This window comes from Gallus gallus, chromosome 7 (genome assembly GCF_016699485.2).
Source record: "Gallus gallus isolate bGalGal1 chromosome 7, bGalGal1.mat.broiler.GRCg7b, whole genome shotgun sequence".
NCBI lineage: Eukaryota > Metazoa > Chordata > Aves > Galliformes > Phasianidae > Gallus > Gallus gallus.
The window spans coordinates 2,821,228-2,839,741 of NC_052538.1; the positions used below are offsets into that span (position 1 = coordinate 2,821,228).

Here is an 18,514-nt window from a genome sequence, read left to right on the forward strand (position 1 = left end):
TCCCCAGTCTGCAGACTGATGATTTTGTTTATAGTCCTCATGCTTCCTGACTCTCTCCCCTCTTCACAACACCACCGCTTTGGCTACACAATGCTGCAGACAATCTTCTGGGGGGATTTCTGCTTGGGAGGAGAGTTGGTTTGACTTGTGGCTGCTTTTTTTGTGATCTTCTCTTTTCTACAACCATTTGTTTGAGGGTTTGCAAAGGCTGCTCTATACCAGCCTTCTCTTCTTGCAAATGAAGATGGCTTTTGTCATCCCAAATACCTGAAGTGTTCTTAATAATAATAATGAGATCCCTGGATGCCAAGGAGAGATTCTTTTCTTTTTGCTTCCAAATCAAAGGGCCTACTCTGCTTGCAAACAGCATTTCAGATTAACATACCCAAACTGTATTTCTGATACGTGAACTTCCAATGTTTATTCCTTCTCTAGTAAGCATCTCAAAAAGAAAACAAATAACTGGGAGCAGACAGCATCTGCTGCAATACCCAAAACTGAGTTCCATGAGTGTATACAAGTACCGCGTTTCATGTTGATGAGGGCTGATTTAAAGCCCTGCAATGGGCACCTGCAGCAGACCTGGTTTCCTGCAGCACAGGGCCGTTCGTCCTGCGTGAGCCCCAGCTCCTCTCAGCCAGCCCCTGATTATCACCAGACAAAAATAAAGCACTGCTCTGGCAGACAGGCACTGCCTCAGCTGGCTGGGGCTGTGGAGCTGGGTTTGGGCAGCTCCTTCGAGCTGTGCCCCGCAAGAGGCAGCCACACAGGGATAACTTTACCCAGCTCCCCCAGCCTGCACCAAAGTCACGGGATGGTAATGATTTCTGAGTGCAGATTGAAGAGCTCAATAGCACGGCCTGCGTTTGCTGATGGAGCAGTTGGCAACCACGGCCACAAAGGAGATACGGGTCCCACCGGGCATGTCCTGGTTAGGAGCATGAAAGAAAAAGGGAAGAAATCCATATTTAGCACACCTGGGACTGCTCTTCCACAGAAGAAATCATCTCAGCAGGCAGCCTTTGTTTTCAGTTCAAACGCAGCCCACTTACTCACGAGGAGCATTTAAGCGTTTCAGCATTTGGTTCTATTAATAGACTAGGGGAAAAAAAAAAAGCCAAACCCAAGCACAACAGGATTACACGGGGCAGCTCAGCTTCCAGCAGCACACAGGACGGTAGCCTGCCATCCTACAAGCAGCCCCGGGGGATCCCTCAGCTTAAGACCACCCAAACAGCTCCAACCATGGGGAAAAAAGAAACGACCCGCCCAAAGGGACACACTCGTTAACGTTCATTTACGATAACAACTCCACACGGAGCCGTTCTTCGTCAGCAGCAGAGACCGACGCGTCACTGCCCAGCTCTCTACCTGACCTCACGCCTTCCTACCTCGGCGTCCCACGAGGCGCTGTGACAGCGCAGCGCGGCCCCGCGCCCCTCACTCGGCGCCGCAGAGGAAATCGCGCGCGCTCCCGAACGCCGTCGGCTTCCGAACGCCGCGGGGAGCGCGGCCCAGCGTTCTACCCGGCCGGGACCGCGGAGAGCGGCGAGGAAGCGCTCGGCCCCTGACGGGCGACAGGGCTTCGGTCACGGTATTTAAATTTTTTCACTCAGGACCGCCTCCTTCGCTCCCGGCCGTTGACAGGGAGCGAGCGCCTCAGCCACCGCCCGGGGCGGCTGAAAACTCCCGCTCCGGGCCGCGCAGGAGGCGGAGCGCTGCGGGTACCGCCCCCGAGGCGCCGAGCGGCCGGACTGAGGGCGGCGACGCGGCCCCTCCCGCACGGCCCCGCCCCCCGCGCCCACGGACCGTTACCCCCCCGCGCCGCCCCGCCCCCACACGCTCTCCTCCACACGCATGCGCGCCCGCGCCCGCCGGCGCCACCGCCGCGGGAACTAACCGCCGCCCGGCCGCGGCTTCTGCCCCCCTCCCCGCGCCTCGGCGCCGCGTTCCCCGCTGCCGGCCGCGCCCCCCTCGCCCCGTCCCGTTCTCTATCCCCCGCCGCGCCCCGCGCTTGCCTCCGCCCGGCGGCTTCTCCACAGCGGCGCTGCCGCCTCCAGCCCGCGCGGCGCGGCGCCCGGCGCAGCTCCCACTGCCGCGGTTGAACAGTCCGCGCCCAGCTAAAGCGCAGCGCGTCCGCGGGGCGGGGTCTGCCCTCCGCCGAGGGGCGGGACGCGGCCAATCTGCCGCTCCCGGGGGCGGGGCCGGGCCGGCCGCCATTGGCGGGGGTGAGGGGACGACCCGCCCGTCGTGCGCGCCCTCGGCCCGGCCGAGCTGCGCCGTGCTGACGGGGACGCGCCGCGCCCCGCCGAGCGATCGGCGACGGAAAACTGTGGGAAGAAAGCTCCCGCCCGGCGCTTTCAGTCACCGCGCGGCTCTGAGCCGGGCCCCGCGCGGCCCCCGCCTGGAAAAACACCTCAGCCTCTGACGGGAAGCGCAGCGCCGAGGCGTCCCCACAGAGGCGCCCCGCTCCTCCCCGGCACCGAGGTGTGAAGTGACACAGCCGAGGCGCAGAGCGCACGGAAATGCTTTATTACGTTTGTCCAAAACGCCAGTTACAGTAAGGCACAGAGGTTAAGCACATATCGCCCTCCCCAAGGTCCCGGCCTCCCCCCTCACACCAGCCTTCTGTTCCCACTCATCCATCACAAACTGGCTTCTGTGAAGGCAAGAATTAATCCCAAACAGCAAAGGGTACAGTCAATGTAACGGCATTCAGTTACTCCTTTTACTAACAGGTCGTGGGAACAGTCAGTCTCATCCAAATATGTTTAATGAACTTTCAATTTAAACACTAGAAACCCTCAGGAGCACTCTCTTGTTGCTACCACTTCAACAGGCTTCTCTCCCTTGAAAGAGTATGGTATGCTACATCCGTCTCCTTTACTTACATTCTGATGTCTGATTTAATGTCACGTATTACTATCAAAGCGTTCTGGAAGGTTCCCCAGGCAGTCAACACCTGCCCTAGTTGTCACCAACAATTTCTCTGGCAATCAGCTCCTTCATGATCTCATTGGTGCCACCGTAGATGGGCTGAACACGGGCATCCACAAAGGCTCTGAGGGGAAAAATAAAAAGGAACGATTCAATGAAGGATTCCTCGGCATATGTGTACCACCAAAACATAAAAGTAGCACGTACCCATTCTCTTCACACCAGCCATAAATACTGTTATTTTAAAGCAACCTTTCGTGCTCTTTAAATACATCTAGAGCAGCTCTAAACCTACTGGTTTAAAAAGTGAACTCCAAATGTCTGCTTATGACAACTGCCCACCAATTCTGTTTTTGTGACTTCTGTTTATTTTAAACAAGGATTAATCTTGGTAAATAAGAGGCTCTGCCTCTATTATTGTGGCAACGAAACATACACTAAAAGAAAAAACCAAGTCGTCTTAGACTGGAAATAGATGATCTTCGAGTTCGCTTCCAACTCAAGGCACTCTATGGTTCTATATACCATGAACACTTAAAAGCTCTAACTGTCCCAGAGTTCCTAAAGCAAAAAAAGAAATTGGGAACAGCAAATCCTTCTCTCTCCATCTGTACAGATGATTACCTTTCAATAAACACGGTGAGAAAAGGAACAGTCAATCAGGGCTATCACAAAACAACTGACGAGCAGAGGTAAGAAGGGCCGCAATGGATTTGGCTAGCAATCCTTCACCAGTCAGGTCTGAAACGGTGCACTTACTTTGCAATGGGATACTCCCACATGTACCCCGAGCCTCCGTGCAATTGCACACACTGAGTTGCTACGCTGTTTTGGAGATCAGACGCCCTTAAATGGTCAAGAAGAAATTTGTTTTTAGAAGGATGCATGCTATGAAAAATTAACAGATACAGATAAGCTAACGAGACTAAAATACACCCCCAATGCTTTTTTTTCCCCCGTATAACCAATCTAAAGCATTGGCCATTCAAATATTTCACTTGTGAGAGACTTTTCTTCCTCCCTGATGAAAAATTAATATATTGAATTGAAAAGCATTAAGATTTGTTCTCTATGTGGAAGAGCTTTCAGAGAATGGAAGCTTTCAAAACAAACAAGCCTGTTTACCTTCCTCACCCACCAAAAAACTTCTTTTGTAAAGCATGTTGGTATATCCTTCTTATCAAACCCTCCTGTTCTGGGATCTTTGAATATAACCATCATCAGGGAATACTTTCTTTACCTCAAAATATTTTATAGCTTTCAATTCCCAAAAATACTTTAATTCTTAAACAGGACTACTCACTGCAAACTACTCGTCTACTCCATCATTAAACATTTTCTTTAAAGCATTCAGTTTTATGAACCTTCCCTCTAGAAGACAACTGACAGCACACCATTTGGAGTTGATGTCCTGCATCTCAGCCTCTGGAAAGCTACATACTTCATGCTATTTCAATCAAGGAAAAACAGACAAAAGAACCCATAGGATTATAATTGCACCGAAAGTTCAAGCAGAAGTGATGAGGGGAAAAAAAAAAAAAGCCAAAAAAACCCCCAACAAAACAGACCTTCAGGGTGGCAACAGAAGATGATGACTGTTTGAGTCAGCTGCTTTTCATGAAAGAACTCAAGAGTCCTCTATTCCAACACTTGAAGCATAATGGAAGGGTATAAACAGGAGGGGGAATGGCTGTTTACAAGGGTGGACAGTGATAAGACAAGGGGGAATGGTTTTAAACTGAGACAGGGGAGGTTTAGGTTGGATATTAGGAGGAAGTTTTTCACCCAGAGGGTGGTGACGCACTGAACAGGTTGCCCAAGGAGGCTGTGGATGCTCCATCCCTGGAGGCATTCAAGGCCAGGCTGGATGTGGCTCTGGGCAGCCTGGTCTGCTGGTTGGCGACCCTGCACATAGCAGGGGGGTTGAAACCAGATGATCATTGTGGTCCTTTTCAACCCAGGCCATTCTACGATTCTATGATTCTATGATTCCATGCTATCCTCCTCGTTAAATTCTTAGTTTAGTGTATTTATTTTAAATACGCAACAGTGAGTTACTTCAACTGTCCCTCAAGCATACTTTTGTATTTAGCTGTATAATATAACCAGTCACCACAAAATGAAGAGCACAGATCTTTCACAAGGTATCAGGAGGGAGATACTAACACTACATTCTGAAGTCACCACACCTGTAACTCAAGTCACTGACTGCGCAACAGGTTATAAGCAAAACAAATAGGAGATTGTCTCCTGAAACATTAGCAGTTCTGCATTCAAACACCTTCTAAACCATCTAAGGGATTTATAGAACAGAGCCACAGGAACTATTAAGGAACGGGAAAATCCAGAACAAACTGTGGTAGCAATATTCGGGTGGGTGGGGGAAGTTTCAAACTCCTTGCTTTGGAAAATGTGTTGAGGAAGTAAGTCTACATCTGAGCTGGCACTCTAGCTGTTTCCTCCTCCTCCTCCTCAGAGCAGAAAGCCTCCTCTTACGTACCTGGTAGTTCTAGGCAAGTCGTGCCAGAGATAGCATTCAAACAAAATCCTTCCTTTCATTGTAAAGATTCTCACTGGATTCCCTCAGCATTTTCTGCATGTTACTTCTACATTCATTTCTGAAAGCTTAGAATCTGAAAAAGGGAAGGGAAGATCTGTCTTCCCTAAGCTATTTCTTTATGTCTGGCATACATATTCTCCTATCTTTGCGAGCAGAACAAAACTACACAGATTACAAATTCCTGTGACACATCTCTTGGATGCCTTTAGTCATCCAGATTTCCCTGGTTAAGCCCCAGTTAACAGATAACTCCACCAAGTATGGAGGGAGAAGGAAGGAGGAATTCTGGCCAATAAAGGAATGAACTGTTTAGTCGCAATTACAGCGATAGCTGTAGCCAACTATTCCTTCCCGAAACCAAATAGCTTCAAAAAGTGGCTGGGCCAAACAGCTATTAAAGCTAAGTAATGTTAACTAAAAAGCATTCTAGATCACACGAGCTTCAAATTAACTTGTGATCAAATACATACACATAATTTTTTAATTATTATAGTAAAATCTGCTTTTCTAAATACCTATGAAATGCTCACTTGTATTTGAAGCTGATCTTATTATTAATGGAAGCCTACTTTAAAAGCGTGCTGCTGCTTTGAAACTGATCTTTTAACCAGCAATGGTTTTCAAAACAACTTAAGGCCGCTGTTGATTGCTCCACTGAAACTAAAGCTAAAGGCCTCTCTTAGAAACCAACAATGTTGTTATTAATCAGACAGTAATGTTATCTTTTGTTTAAATCTGAGCAGTTCAGTGCTTTTATTACTAGGCTCCTGTCAACATCATATAAGTAACACTTCCAAATTACTTTAACTACATACCAGTACTTTGCCATAGACGCTGTGGGGGAGTCCAGGCGTTTTTCTGAGTGCAGCTGCAAACAGTTGTCCAAAAAAGCTCGGCCCACACAAATGTTTGTTTTCATTTCTGCCAACTTGTGCTGCACCGTCTTATTTTGGAAGCAGACAGAGGAAGCAGAGGAAAGAAAGAGCAGAAGTGGTACCGTTTTTAAGCTGTACTTGAAGTAGAAAGGGAAGCATTTTCTAGAAGCATTTCTGTTAGAAATCACTATTTCAAACAGCTTTGTATTGTTACATCTAAATGCAGTTTGTTTTCCATACAATTACATCTCTACCAGTCTTATGAGGGAAAATTACTGCTCTTTAACTCACCAAACAACTCCAAACATGACATCATGGGGAACCCCCCAAATGCCTGGAAACAAATTCCTGGAGAGTGCAGAGTAGGAGGTGCTGGGAGCTCTGCGACTGTCTTTTCTCTCCTGGGGGAGAATGTGCTTCCAGCCCAGTTAGTAACATGTCATTGTGCATTGGCTGCGTGTGCTGAGCATTCAGTCCTTCAGAGTTTAAGTGATGTGCAAAACATTTTGAACAAAAACAAAGGAAGTTTTAGATCAACTATCAGAAAGTTTTTTTGATGCTGAGTTATGTCACATTGAAAGAGATGTTTTAGATCAGGCACATCCGAACCCCATTACGTTTTGTTGCCATGTGACAGATGGCAGCAGAGCAGCAGTCTGACAGAACGGCGTCTGATATGGAAGTGAGTATGAAGCAAAGGTGTGGAACTCAATTGCTCCATGCAGAAAAAGTTGTGCCTACCAACACTCACTGATGCTTGCTGAATGTTTATGGAAGCCACACAATGGATGAGAGCACAGTGAAGCAGGGCATGGTGCGTTTCAACAGTGGTGATGGTGGGTCACCTCTGCTGGTACCTATTCTGACGAGGGCAGCATGCAGGCTCTTGTTCATTGCTGATGAAGATGCACAGCTAATGGTGGTGACTATGTTGAAAAATTAGTGTTTTGTAGCTAAGAATTTGCTCTACCAGAGTTACTGTGCTCACTTTATCTGTTGTAGTTACCATGAAAATAGATATCAGGCATTACATTTGGAGCAGCCTACATATATCTGGCCCAATACAATCCCTTTTCACTCAGTGCAGCCTGGCAAGTGAAGCCCATTATGAAAGATACCTAAAGCCAGGTAAGGCAGCATATCAGTTCTGGTAGGAAGGGGATAAAAATCACCTCTTAGGAACAGAAATTTTTCCTGATCTCACAGATCTAAACACCTACAGAAAAGGCCTTTTTGCTTTCCTTCAAAATTAATATAATTGATTCCCAACTCTGTACTGTAGCACAACTAAATGAATTAGGCAAGGCAGAGCTCTACTTAGAAAGGATTTTTGATTACATGCACATTCTAGTGCAAAAAGGAAAAGGTATGCAAGAATGGATTTCTTTTTCCAGAAATATTGTTCTTTATTAATATTATTGGCCACCTGGTGTTTGGGAATGGATTATCCTATGAAACACTATTATTTTGGAGGTCTCTGCACAGTGAACTACTACGATTAGAAAGCATTCCACAGCTACATAAATAAACTTAAAATCTTCTTTTTGTGTTAGAGCTGCTCACTGGACATACTAAATTCTGCTCTTTCTAAACGTTAAGTTCAAAAAATACAGATCATAGCTCCTGGATACCTAACATTCCAGCCCCTAAAGAGCTCAATTCTGCTGCTACTGAGAACAATTAAAGGTTCGATTTTGACAAAGGAACTCTCAGAAGAAAAGCAAAGATATTCCAGTCCCAATTATTTCTGAAGTGCATCAAAAAGCTAACATCCTGTAATGTATACGAGCAGTTCCTATCCTATAAATCAAACATACACGTGCTTGGTCACTTTCAGGCCTACTATTATGTGGTTTTCAGGAAAACTGCAATAGCAAATGTTTCTTTCCATGTTACTGTGCTTTATGACAGCAATTAGGTAGTGCAGGCATGCCTCAAAATACAATTTAACCACTGCTATCAGGGGAAAGTCATATTTACAAAGAATGATCCAATGGTTTTACAATGCAATCACTTGAATACCCATCTACCTGGTGGGTGAGGAATCTCGTTACAATACCCATAAAGCTGGACATAAACACCTTTGCAGGCATTCAAGCAGCAAGGTCACTGCTTGGGGATCATCAAAGCATCAGTCTCATAAAGATCATGCTGTTACAACGCATTATGGATAGATGGATGACATAGCTGCACACGCACCAAGCTCCTCTGAAGTCTACAGGACCCCAAGTAGATACAGAAATGCAAGCAGTTAAAATATACTCTGGGATTAGTGACTTGTGATGGTAAAATGCAAGCCTAAGAGTAACCAGCACAAAGCCAGTAGCTTCTGCCTGTGTATTTTCCTTCTAAAAGCACTCCTGCCGTAGGATTCCTTATTGTTAAAATACAAGCATTGTCTTCTGTGGCTTTTGAAAACAATGGGCATGAAGAGAAACAGCAGCCACAGTGCAACAACGAAGCCTCTGCAAGCAGCCCTTTACTAACAGTCCAGTGACGACTTCTTGCTTGACGTTACACATACACAAATGTATATCAATTCCTCTGTGCATCTGCTTTACAAGTCTCCCTCTTCAAACTCACCTGCAAGTGCGCAACCGTCTTCCCAAAAGCTTTTCTTTGCCTCACGTAATCCCTTGTTTCTTCAAACATGAATTCACAGCTGGCAAGAGCCAGATCAGCAATCACCAGCCTTTCCTTTAGAAACACAGAATCACAGAATCCAGTAGAGTTAGTCCTACACTTCTGTTCGTTGGATGCACATGTGTAAATACACAATTGGGAAACAGATGTTCAGTGTTGCTCATTAAGGGAGGGAGGCAGAAGTCACATCAGAGATCAAACCAGACATACTGCATTACTGAAATTAGTGACTAGGCCAAATGTTTCCATGTCCAAAGCCCATTTTTAAGGCTTTTTGGTAATTCTTCTGGTGGAACATCATCCCAGTAAAAGATACGTTTCAACCACAGGCCTCTTCCTGACTGAAAGCTTATCACCAAAATCCGTTTGATTATCAGTTTTCACTGCTCAGTTTAAAAAGAATATCCCACATTTAAGAATTTCAATAGGATACTTCTTAAAAAAGAAAACCTACATAAGAACACCGGCTGTTTTTTTCCACCTTTCTTCAACAAAATGTGTTGATAAACAAAGTACAGAACAATTGCTTTTAGCACTACTAAAATATCTGATGCATCCCACTGAACCTGCTTGCGATTGCATTTGTTTCTTTAAAGCAGTAGAAGATTTCTTTTAATCAGGTTCCATATTTGTTCATATTTACTCACAGTCTAAAATTAAATGAACATGATCTCTACCAGATGAGGCAATCAGAGTTTGGACACAGCACAGTCAGGTTTTGAAAAACCACGTTGCCCCTTTTTCCTCCCAGATCATCCCAAAACTTCAGCAAGTCAATCTTTGTTATTTTCACTAAAGGTATCTGGGTAACAATTTATTTAGTTTGTTTTATGGATAAGGAAATAACTTCTTACATCTTTAATATGCTTCTACAAGTAGAAAAGCTAAGAAAGCAGTGTTTGCTTTTTTCTTTGAAGAGAATGCCAAATGCAGAGTCTTTCCAAGCTGAACGTCGTCTGCTAAGAGAAATGGTTCAGTGGTAGAAATATACAAAAAAAAAACACCCTGATGTATTCTTTAATCTAAACTCAGGTTCTTCAATAGCTGGGTTGCTGACTTTGAGCTAGTGAGATGTCAACACCGTTGCCAATGCCCAAAGAATTTGGCTTTTTAGCACTAGAAACAGTGCACCTCAGGTACAAAGCAGTAGTATCAACAGGATGCTGCTTACAGCTACCCTGAGCCACATGTGGCTCTCCATCATCTCCAAAATTCTCGCAGTGATAAAAAATTATGTGTCCGTGTCCTTCCCAGAGACAGCAAACATTTTCACTGCTCTTACCTGAGGGAGCTCTGCCATCAAATAATAGAAGCCTTTGTTCTCTTTCCCAAGCAAGGCACTTGCTGGCAACCGCACATCTTCAAAAAACAGCTCTGCTGTGTCCTAAGAAGATTTTAAAGGACAGTTTATAGTCTGACATTCTCACCACTGCATTCCACTTTTTTTCCCCATCTTTTCATTTTGTCATGTTAAGTCACAGAATCGTTTAGGTTGGGAGGGTCCTTCTGAGGTTGTCCCTCCCCTCAAAGATGGACAGAGCACTCAAAGCAGCTGAAGGTCTTGTCTGCTTTCACTTCCTGATGCCTCCAAGTGGGAGGCCCCACAACTGCTCTGAGCCCCTGGTTCCAGTGTCACATCACTGCTATGGTGGTTTCTCTTAATAACCAAATTAAGAGTTTCCTCAATTTAACTTGTATCCCTTGCCACCCTTCAACTGTGCTGCTCCATTTCTACAGCCATCCATTAGGTAGCTGAAGACAGAAATACAATCCCATCCTTCCAAGCTTTCTCAGAGTGAAGAAATCCAGCTGCCAGCCTCTCCTTGCACATCACATACTTCAGACATCCAGATGGAACCTCAGTATACATACTTGGTATGTCTAATTTTTATGCTTTAAGGCTTAAGTATTAAAATAATGTAACAGTTCCATTTTATCTTTATTAAGCTAGTGCCAGGCATTGAGCAATTTCAGACTTCCCCAAAGTCTACTATGTGTCATATGAACTTACTTGAGCTTTCAGGCCAATTTTGTTCAGCTTGCGTCCTTTGTTGAAACCTTTGGTTCCATTTTCCACCAGAAAAAGGCTGATTCCGTGGGCGGGAGATCGAGCCTCTCGGTTTGTAACCGTAACCACAATCACCACGTCACACATCCAACCATTAGTGATGAAAGTCTGTAAAAACAAACAAACAAAAACCAACACAGCTTGGAATGATGCAACAAGCTGGGCGGATAGAAATTAGAAGAGATCATCAAGCAGTACAAAGAAAACCATCAGTGTGTGGATGCTTTCACAGGTAAACTGAAAGGCAAGGTTTAAGTGTCCAGAAGCATTTTAATTATTCAGGAAGTCTAAAGTGCTAAGAGAAAATTACATAATTTGTGAGGCATTGTGTAGTGAGAATTGTGAAGTGAAAGAACGCACAGACCTGTTTCTCTCATCTGCTCCCTGCTAAAGAAGGAAGGAGTTATCAGGTGCAGGCATCAAATGAAAAAGAGAGGTTCTCTTTTTTAATAAACTAGCAAGGTATAAAATGGAAAACCACTGATGGCCTCTACTAACAACCGCTTACAAGAGTTCTGCAGAACGATCCATCTACTTGTCAAGATGACTCATCCTAACACCACCAGAAGAAATAAGCAATCTCTCCTGCTGGACTTCAACCACACATAATGAGCAAATATATTTGCAGACATCTGTATGTACGAATTTACTTGTACACATCAACTTTGTAATAGCTTGAAAGCATACACTCAGCATCTAAGGTCGTTCTCCTAATACGAGCTCCTGAACAGGTTCCACACACTTCAGTGTTCAACCTCAGCAATAAGAAACAACACCGGTTCTGTTTATACAATGTAGGACTTCTTCCAATTCAAGTAAAAACAGAAGTATAGTAAATCTATATTTAAAAAAAAAAAGCAACTGGCAAACAAAGAAAAGAAAAAAGAGAGAGAGGAAGGACTAGTGGTAGACACTGATTCTGGTATGCATCCCTCACTGAGTGCCTCCAGCTTCCAAAGGCTATGAGTGACATACACATCTGTTTGCTTACCTTACTCCCATTAAGAATCCAGTCACTTCCATCTTTTTTGGCATAAGTCCGTACTCCTTGCAAGTCACTAGAATGGAATTCAAAAGACCCTTCAAAGAACTGTTCTAGATGCTGTAATTTGTATCTTGAGTGCTACCCAATAGAAAATAGGCTTCACACCATCGAGACATGCAGTCAGTGAAAATGCACAGGAGGATAATGGTACACAGTGAAATGGTTTGCAGTAACATAGAAACCAAAAGCCTGCTGCAGAAAGAGATGATAAATGTGTGCAATCGTACACGAGCATGAGGTCTCACTTTAACAGATCTGCCTGTGGGAGGTGGTGTGGTGAAGCACTGATACCAGAAGTCAGCATCCCCTTACGCTGATATGCTTTAGAAGACAAATGTCAGACTAAACATCTTCCGAGCATGCTCAGTCTTAATGAGGAGGCTCTGCAAAAAAACATGGCCAACATCCACTCTCTGTGGAAGCACGACACCAAAAGGTTTTGCTCTTCACCTGTTCCTCTGTGTTGTAGAAACTGGTCAGATCACCTGTGTCTACTCAAAATATGTGCTGTCTGCCCTTCCACAATGACAGTAAAGGAGCAACATTTATCTGCTTGAAAGGATTCAGAGGGGAAAACAACAGCAACAACAAAAAAACAGCATTTTGTTCCACAACAAAAGTTAATACTAATGAAGTAAAGCCATCATTACTGACTTTATTTTCTCCTGATTACATTTCATATGAAAGGTATATTCATAGGACAAGCAGATTATTAACCATAAGCTCAGACCATAAAAGGAAATACAAAACATATCTGTCCATCGTGAGACAATAAGGAAACTGATTCTGAGCAAGTATCTTGAATTGGCAAAGCTGTAACAGAGGGATCTGCAAGTCTGAGGCCCTCCCTGTTCTAGGATACTGTCCACCTAACCAGGATGCTCATGAATTTCTTTCACTGAGAAATCAGTAGACAGCAAGTAAGATTATAACCGTCTGTCTTTATTTTTAGCTTACCTGCCAGCCCCAGGCTCCGTCATGGCAATAGCACCAATACACTTGCCTGCAACCATCTGAGGAATAAAGCGTTTGATCTGTTCTTCAGTGCCATAGTTTGCAATGTAGGGCATGACTATATCGGAATGGAGGCTGAATCCTGGGCCAGTACAGTTGACGTACATCCTGGGGAGTGGGAAAAAACAAAACAGCTTAGGCAGAAAAACTTAAACACTGAACTTCACACCTTCACAACGCAGACCCAACACTGAAAGCAAGCCCTACAACACAGACGTCTTGGCCATTATGTGAACTTGCAGCATTTGCACTGTCATTTACAGAATGTATTTTCACAGCCAGGTTATTGTGTAACCTACCAGACTAATCAAAATGCTTCCCTCAACCACAGTAGAGCACAATGACATTTATGACTTAAACAATCACCTGAAACGCATAAAGCTGAAGGGATTTATACACGTGTTAATTATCGATGTCAATTTCTGTAAGCAATGAAGAAATCTTATGACAAACAAAACAAACAAACAAAAAACCAGTCTACTGATAACTTGAATCAAACTCTTCCTGAAGTGCCTCGTACTTACTGCTCCTCCCAGACCACGGCTGAGGAGAGAATATCCGCTCCAATGCCTCCATGTTTCTCAGCAATAGCAACACCCAGCAAACCTTGCTGTCCAGCTTTTTCCCAGAGCTCTCTGCTCACCTGGCCATCCTTCTCCCATCTGCAAACAGCATAAGAACAGAGGTACCCATTAAATTCTCCATGTGCTACCTCTCATTTGTCACGGCTGCTGCTTCATGCTAGGGGGCCTGGCTTTCAGCCTCAGCAATGCACAACGCAGCATACAGGGTGCTGAGACTACATTTCCCAGCTAAGAAGTGGTGGCTTAATAACAGGTTTTCCACTCTTCACAAATGCCACTGGCATTACACAGATGCCAGAACTATATAACACATCTGAATCCTGGCTTCCAACAAATAAACCTGATGACTCTTTATGACTTGTTGTGAAAGGCTGTGCTGCGTCTTGGTCTGAGCACCAGAGCAGGATCTAGGAGATTAAGCCACAACCAACTGGATAATTACAAGTAGGTCCTCACCTTCCTGACACCCAATTTTCCCATAAAATGGGTATAAACACATCAACTTCTGAAAGATTTTGATTCCACCAATGAGAAATGTTTTTTTAAGAAAACAAGCACCGATACATTAGCAACCTTAATATAAAATACAAAAATATGTAAAATAATATATATATATTAAAAAATATCAGCTCCTTTTCACTTAGTACTATACCTTGGTAAACTACTGCTGCCATAAGGTGGTTTTAAGTTTGTGAATGGACAGCTAAGGCTTGTCTGCTGATAGTCTGCAGGCTGTAAGGATCACTTGTTCCCTAACAAATGGTACCCTGAGTTCATCAACACACATCAGAAAGCTGGATGGCCATTAATGGCCATTTTCTAATAATGTGATGGACAGATTGGGTCAGAAAGACTCCTCTGACACACTGGTGTGCAGCAGAGCTACACCACAGCACCATATCCATAGTTAATAATGCATCTCATCACACTTGCATTAAGTTTACTCCCGGAGTTTCTGCTCTTGCACTGGAAATCTTAACCAATTCCCTCTAAAGACCACCTTTGTGGGCTTTTTTTTGCCCCCTACTTCCAGGGTCACTTCTGTCTCAATGTCACCCATCACAAAAGCATTTTCTCCTCATGCGCCTCCACATTTACTGATGCCAGGGCACTCTCTACGTGGTGGCCCAGCCAACTGGTACACAACGCCTGAAGCCTACTTGTTTATTTGAAAGGTGTGAGAACAGAATGGTTCATAGGTCTCTGCAGTGATGCAAGAACACAAGTCCAACTTGTTCCAGTCACTTGAAGAAACAGCTGTGTCAGCAGACAGGATCATAATTAACCTTGAGCAACAATACCTCTTCCCAAAGCCGCACCAGAAGTCTCTCTAATAAAAGACATAGGGGAAAAAAAAAAAAAAAGCAAATTATCTAGAAAACCAGACTGCCGAAAAGGCATCTCACTCTGCATGGAAAGGCAGCACTTCCTCCTGGAAGAACTTCCTGGTGCTCTCCCTGAAGATGTCGTGGTCTGACGAGAAGATCTTCCGAGTGCCGATGTCAGTCAGCCGCTTAGCAGAGGAAGGCTCCAGGCGCTTCGTGCCGTGCTGCTCGGCTGGCGCAGGACTGAGAAAGACAAGCGAACATCTGCTTGGATGCAGGCACACCCTATGGTTACAGCCCTTGGAAAAGGAAGGAAACGTGCCTAGCAAACATGGATTATTTATAAGGCTACTTACGGCTCTATTGAGCTACATCTACGGCTACATTGAGCTGCTGTTCAAGCAGGGCTCAGGGCACGCAGCAGAGGGCTGCTGTTCTCCCAGCACCCCACAGCGGCACGGTCCAAGGGTGGTCCAAGGGCACCGGGGCCCCACAACCCCTTCGTGCAGCAGGGCTGATAAGGACAAGCCTGCTGTCACCTGCTGTCACCTGCTGTCAGCTCCTCCTCCCTGCACGTGGCCAGGAAGTGGGGTAAAGGGCAGCCTGCTCTCTGCAGCGGGATGGCTGCACCGCTGGGCCCAGCGTGCCGGGGGGGTGTTGGGGGATCCGAGCTGCCTCCCTGCACGCAGGGGTGCAGATGCATGCGTCCATACATGTGTGTGCGTGCTCATGCGTTTGTATTCAGACCCGCAGCCTTCCTGTCACACGCACACGGTGCACAGAAATACATATATAGATGCATATATATTCATGCACACGCACCCACCACCTCCACACACCCACGCAGCTACATACGGAATATACTCCTGTAAATACGTACCCCGCGCCCAGCCCCGCCAACGCAGCCCACGCAGACAGCCCCGCAGCACCTCTCCCCCCACCCACACACGCACAGCCGCGCCGTGCCAAACGCGCGGCCCGCAGCCCCCCAGCGCCGCCCCCCAGCGCCGCCCCGCTCCCCTCGCACCGCCGCCGCGCGCCCGCCGACCTGGGCTGTGAGGCGAAGGCCCTCCGGCCGGCGGCCCTCAGGAGCCCACGCAGGCGAAACAGCCGCGCCGCCATCTTGCGTCGGGGTGTGGCGGGGGGCAGTGCGGGGCCGCGCAGCACAGCCGCGCCGCGGGGTTGGAAGGCAGCGCCGTGTGCGTGGGGTGCCCGCCGTGTGCGTGCACGGGGACGGCGCGGAGGCGTTGCGGCCGTCCTCGCCGCGTTGTAAAAATGAAGTGTTTCTGTTCCCCGGAGCCTGGCACGCAATCCCCACCGGTATGATTAAGCACGTTCGAGTTACGCGTTCCTCCTAATCCATCCTGTTTACAACAGGATTACGATAAAACTGTTTGCATTTTTCCATAAACGCGCTGTGGAAATCGCGTGGAAAGCAATCCCTCGGCTCGCCGCAGGGCGAGCGCGGCTGAAACCCTGCCCGAAAAGCAGATGGCGTCAGCTAACGGTCACTGTGGTGAGAGCTGGCTTAATAGGTGGCCTGCCGAGAGGGTTCCTACCATCTAGGTGTTACTGTAGTCTGAACCCGTCCTAAAGTTAGCCAAAATCCCTCCTTTCTGTGTCAGGAATGCTGCACCTCCACCCTAGGCCAGGAGATGGCAGCAGAGGCACGGCTGTAGGGGTGGGCCTGCCTGACCCAGCAGCCCTGCCTCCCCGGGGGCGTCGATGCCTGCCTGACACCCAGCTGGGGTCCCAGCTTGTCCCAGGCCTCACCTGCCTGCTCCTGAGCGCGTTTTTCTAGGGGGTTAGAAAGGTGGTTTTAACAAATCGAGGCATTAAGAACAGTGTTTTTCTTGCTGTTGTTTTTGCAGAAAACAAGGCAAGAAATGGATATCACAGCAGAGAAGAAAGTGAAGGCACACGGCTTGCCCTCTAGATGCTGTTCCAGTTTGGGACTGTGCTTTTGTTACCACGGCCTAACAGGACTTTGCAAAGAAACAGCACACTCTGGGCTAAGTGACAGCTCAGTCTGGTCCCTGCCTCTCCATTCATGTGGGCATGGTCACAGGGTGAGTCTGATTTTGATTTCCACCTCTCTGTGTTAATGCCTTCTCTTTTATATAGCTGTCTGCCATACCAGTAAGTGGCATGTCTGTCCTTCCTGACCTCTGGTACAAACAACCTTCAGTACAGGCAAGGGATACAGGTTGCCATACGTTCATTGTCAGAAATTCTCTTCCACTCGTAGCTCTCCTGCTCTCATATTATGTGGTTAGCAGCAGACTTCCTTTGAGACTGCAAACCACTGGAGTAATCTAGCAAAACCTTCAGCAGTAATATCACCACCTCACCACGTTGCCAGCATGACATAAAGGCACCAATCCAGTGGTCTCTAACACAGTGCATTACTGTCCTTACCTGAGGACATTGTGACATTTGGGCTTTGTTACAAATTGATTTGGCTAAACATCCCATTTTGGGGCACTGTTTATGTTCTTTTTCATGATTTCCAGTGTTCATAGGTCATTGCTCCAGCTGGAAGGGGCCATGTTCTCTTCAGTGCTTGCTTTCTTTGGAGCAATGTTGAGTGTGCTTACTACAGGGAATGTAATTTAAAGCGTTATCTTGCTGAAAAATTGCACGTGGCCCTGGAAAATGCAAGTGAATAAATGAGAAACTGGTAGGTTACCTGGAGAAAAAGTGTTCAAGTAAAGCTCTGTGGGTAAGACAAGTTGAAATGAAATCTCTTCTGATTTTGGTCAAAATGTTCCTGTTGTTCATCTTCACCAAACACAAAGACTGTACAAGTATATTCAAGTCAGAACAGCCCTGTGAAAGGAATTCTTTTCTCAGAGGTATTCTTTGCTGTCTTTCTACTGCAAGAAAAAAAGTGATGAAGGTATCAAGCAAACGGATCCCATTACATGCTTTTATTTATATTTTCCTCTTAAGTAAGTTATCTGCAACTTTTGTCTGTGTTCCTGAGTTAAGACATTATTAGTCCTATAATACCTGCAGCAGCAGCTACTTCTATGCAAGGGTGTTCTTCTCCAGGACTAAGTACATTGGACTTGGTTTCAATAGCAGGGCAATGACAAGTAACTCCTCCTGAAAGAGCGATGGTTCTCTGTGTTCTTCTATCTTGATGGTGCTACTATCTGTAAAGCAGAGCTGCAGGATCTGACCAGAAGCTTTGAACATGCAGCAAGAGACACCATTGACTTCCTATCACAAAGCTCTTTATTCCCTTTTGAGACTTTCATTCTCTTGCAAATAAAGCGTACCAACTATTCATGTCTGATATGAATGCCCTAGAGGTTTGGTTTCTGACCAGGTTATTTAAAGCTCATGTGCTATCTTCTTTTCAAGAAGAGTCCAGGTGCCAGTTTAGCATGTCTGCCCATCAGGGGCATGTATGGTCTTCATCCAACTTCTCTATGTTGGCATTAGAGTGCGGGGCAAG

General features: G+C 46.0%; 3 protein-coding genes across 23 annotated transcripts in view; 1 reads left to right on the plus strand and 2 right to left on the minus strand.

The window, feature by feature from the left end:
- KANSL1L (KAT8 regulatory NSL complex subunit 1 like) overlaps positions 1-2,140 on the minus strand; it is a 57,523-nt gene extending 55,383 nt beyond the window's left edge. For 19 of the 20 annotated variants that reach the window (XR_005861612.2, XR_006939880.1, XR_006939881.1 and 16 more), the window contains exon 1: positions 2,019-2,140. The gene's annotated coding sequence lies outside the window, so the exon portion shown is untranslated. Of the gene's footprint in view, positions 1-1,391; positions 1,704-2,018 lie in introns of those variants that run through there. The other variant, XM_040704132.2, reaches the window with a different exon arrangement.
- Positions 2,141-2,511: 371 nt separating this feature from the next.
- Positions 2,512-16,191, minus strand: ACADL (acyl-CoA dehydrogenase, long chain). 2 transcript variants are annotated; one of them, NM_001006511.3, is made up of 11 exons: positions 16,100-16,191; positions 15,133-15,294; positions 13,667-13,804; positions 13,086-13,250; positions 12,075-12,141; positions 11,027-11,191; positions 10,298-10,399; positions 8,956-9,069; positions 6,313-6,440; positions 3,697-3,783; positions 2,512-3,061 (listed from the first exon to the last, which is right to left on the minus strand). In NM_001006511.3, the coding sequence occupies exons 1-11, from the start codon at positions 16,171-16,173 to the stop codon at positions 2,968-2,970; spliced, it is 1,296 nt and encodes a 431-aa protein (NP_001006511.1). In that variant the 5' UTR covers positions 16,174-16,191; the 3' UTR covers positions 2,512-2,967. The 2 variants fall into 2 exon arrangements, with proteins under 2 accessions (NP_001006511.1, XP_040559315.1); XM_040703381.2 differs by lacking the exon at positions 16,100-16,191 and having other exon boundaries at positions 14,887-15,238.
- Positions 16,192-16,265: 74 nt separating this feature from the next.
- Positions 16,266-18,514, plus strand: part of CPS1 (carbamoyl-phosphate synthase 1) — a 177,872-nt gene continuing 175,623 nt past the window's right edge. Inside the window, exons 1-2 of the mRNA XM_040703530.2 lie at positions 16,266-16,371; positions 16,923-17,120. Of these exons, the coding sequence (XP_040559464.1) occupies positions 17,110-17,120 (11 nt within the window). The 5' untranslated portion in view covers positions 16,266-16,371; positions 16,923-17,109. The remainder of the gene's footprint in view (positions 16,372-16,922; positions 17,121-18,514) is intronic.

Excerpts from the sequence above, each read along its gene's own strand:
- ACADL (NM_001006511.3), bottom strand. The coding sequence starts at position 16,173 with ATGGCGGCGCGGCTGTTTCGCCTGCGTGGGCTCCTGAGGGCCGCCGGC. Across the intron at positions 12,142-13,085 it reads ACGGAGCCTGGGGCTGGCAG|TGACTTGCAAGGAGTACGGA; the intron begins GTAAGCTAAAAA and ends ATTCCATTCTAG. Across the intron at positions 11,192-12,074 it reads GGATTCTTAATGGGAGTAAG|ACTTTCATCACTAATGGTTG; the intron begins GTAAGCAAACAG and ends TTGTTTTTACAG.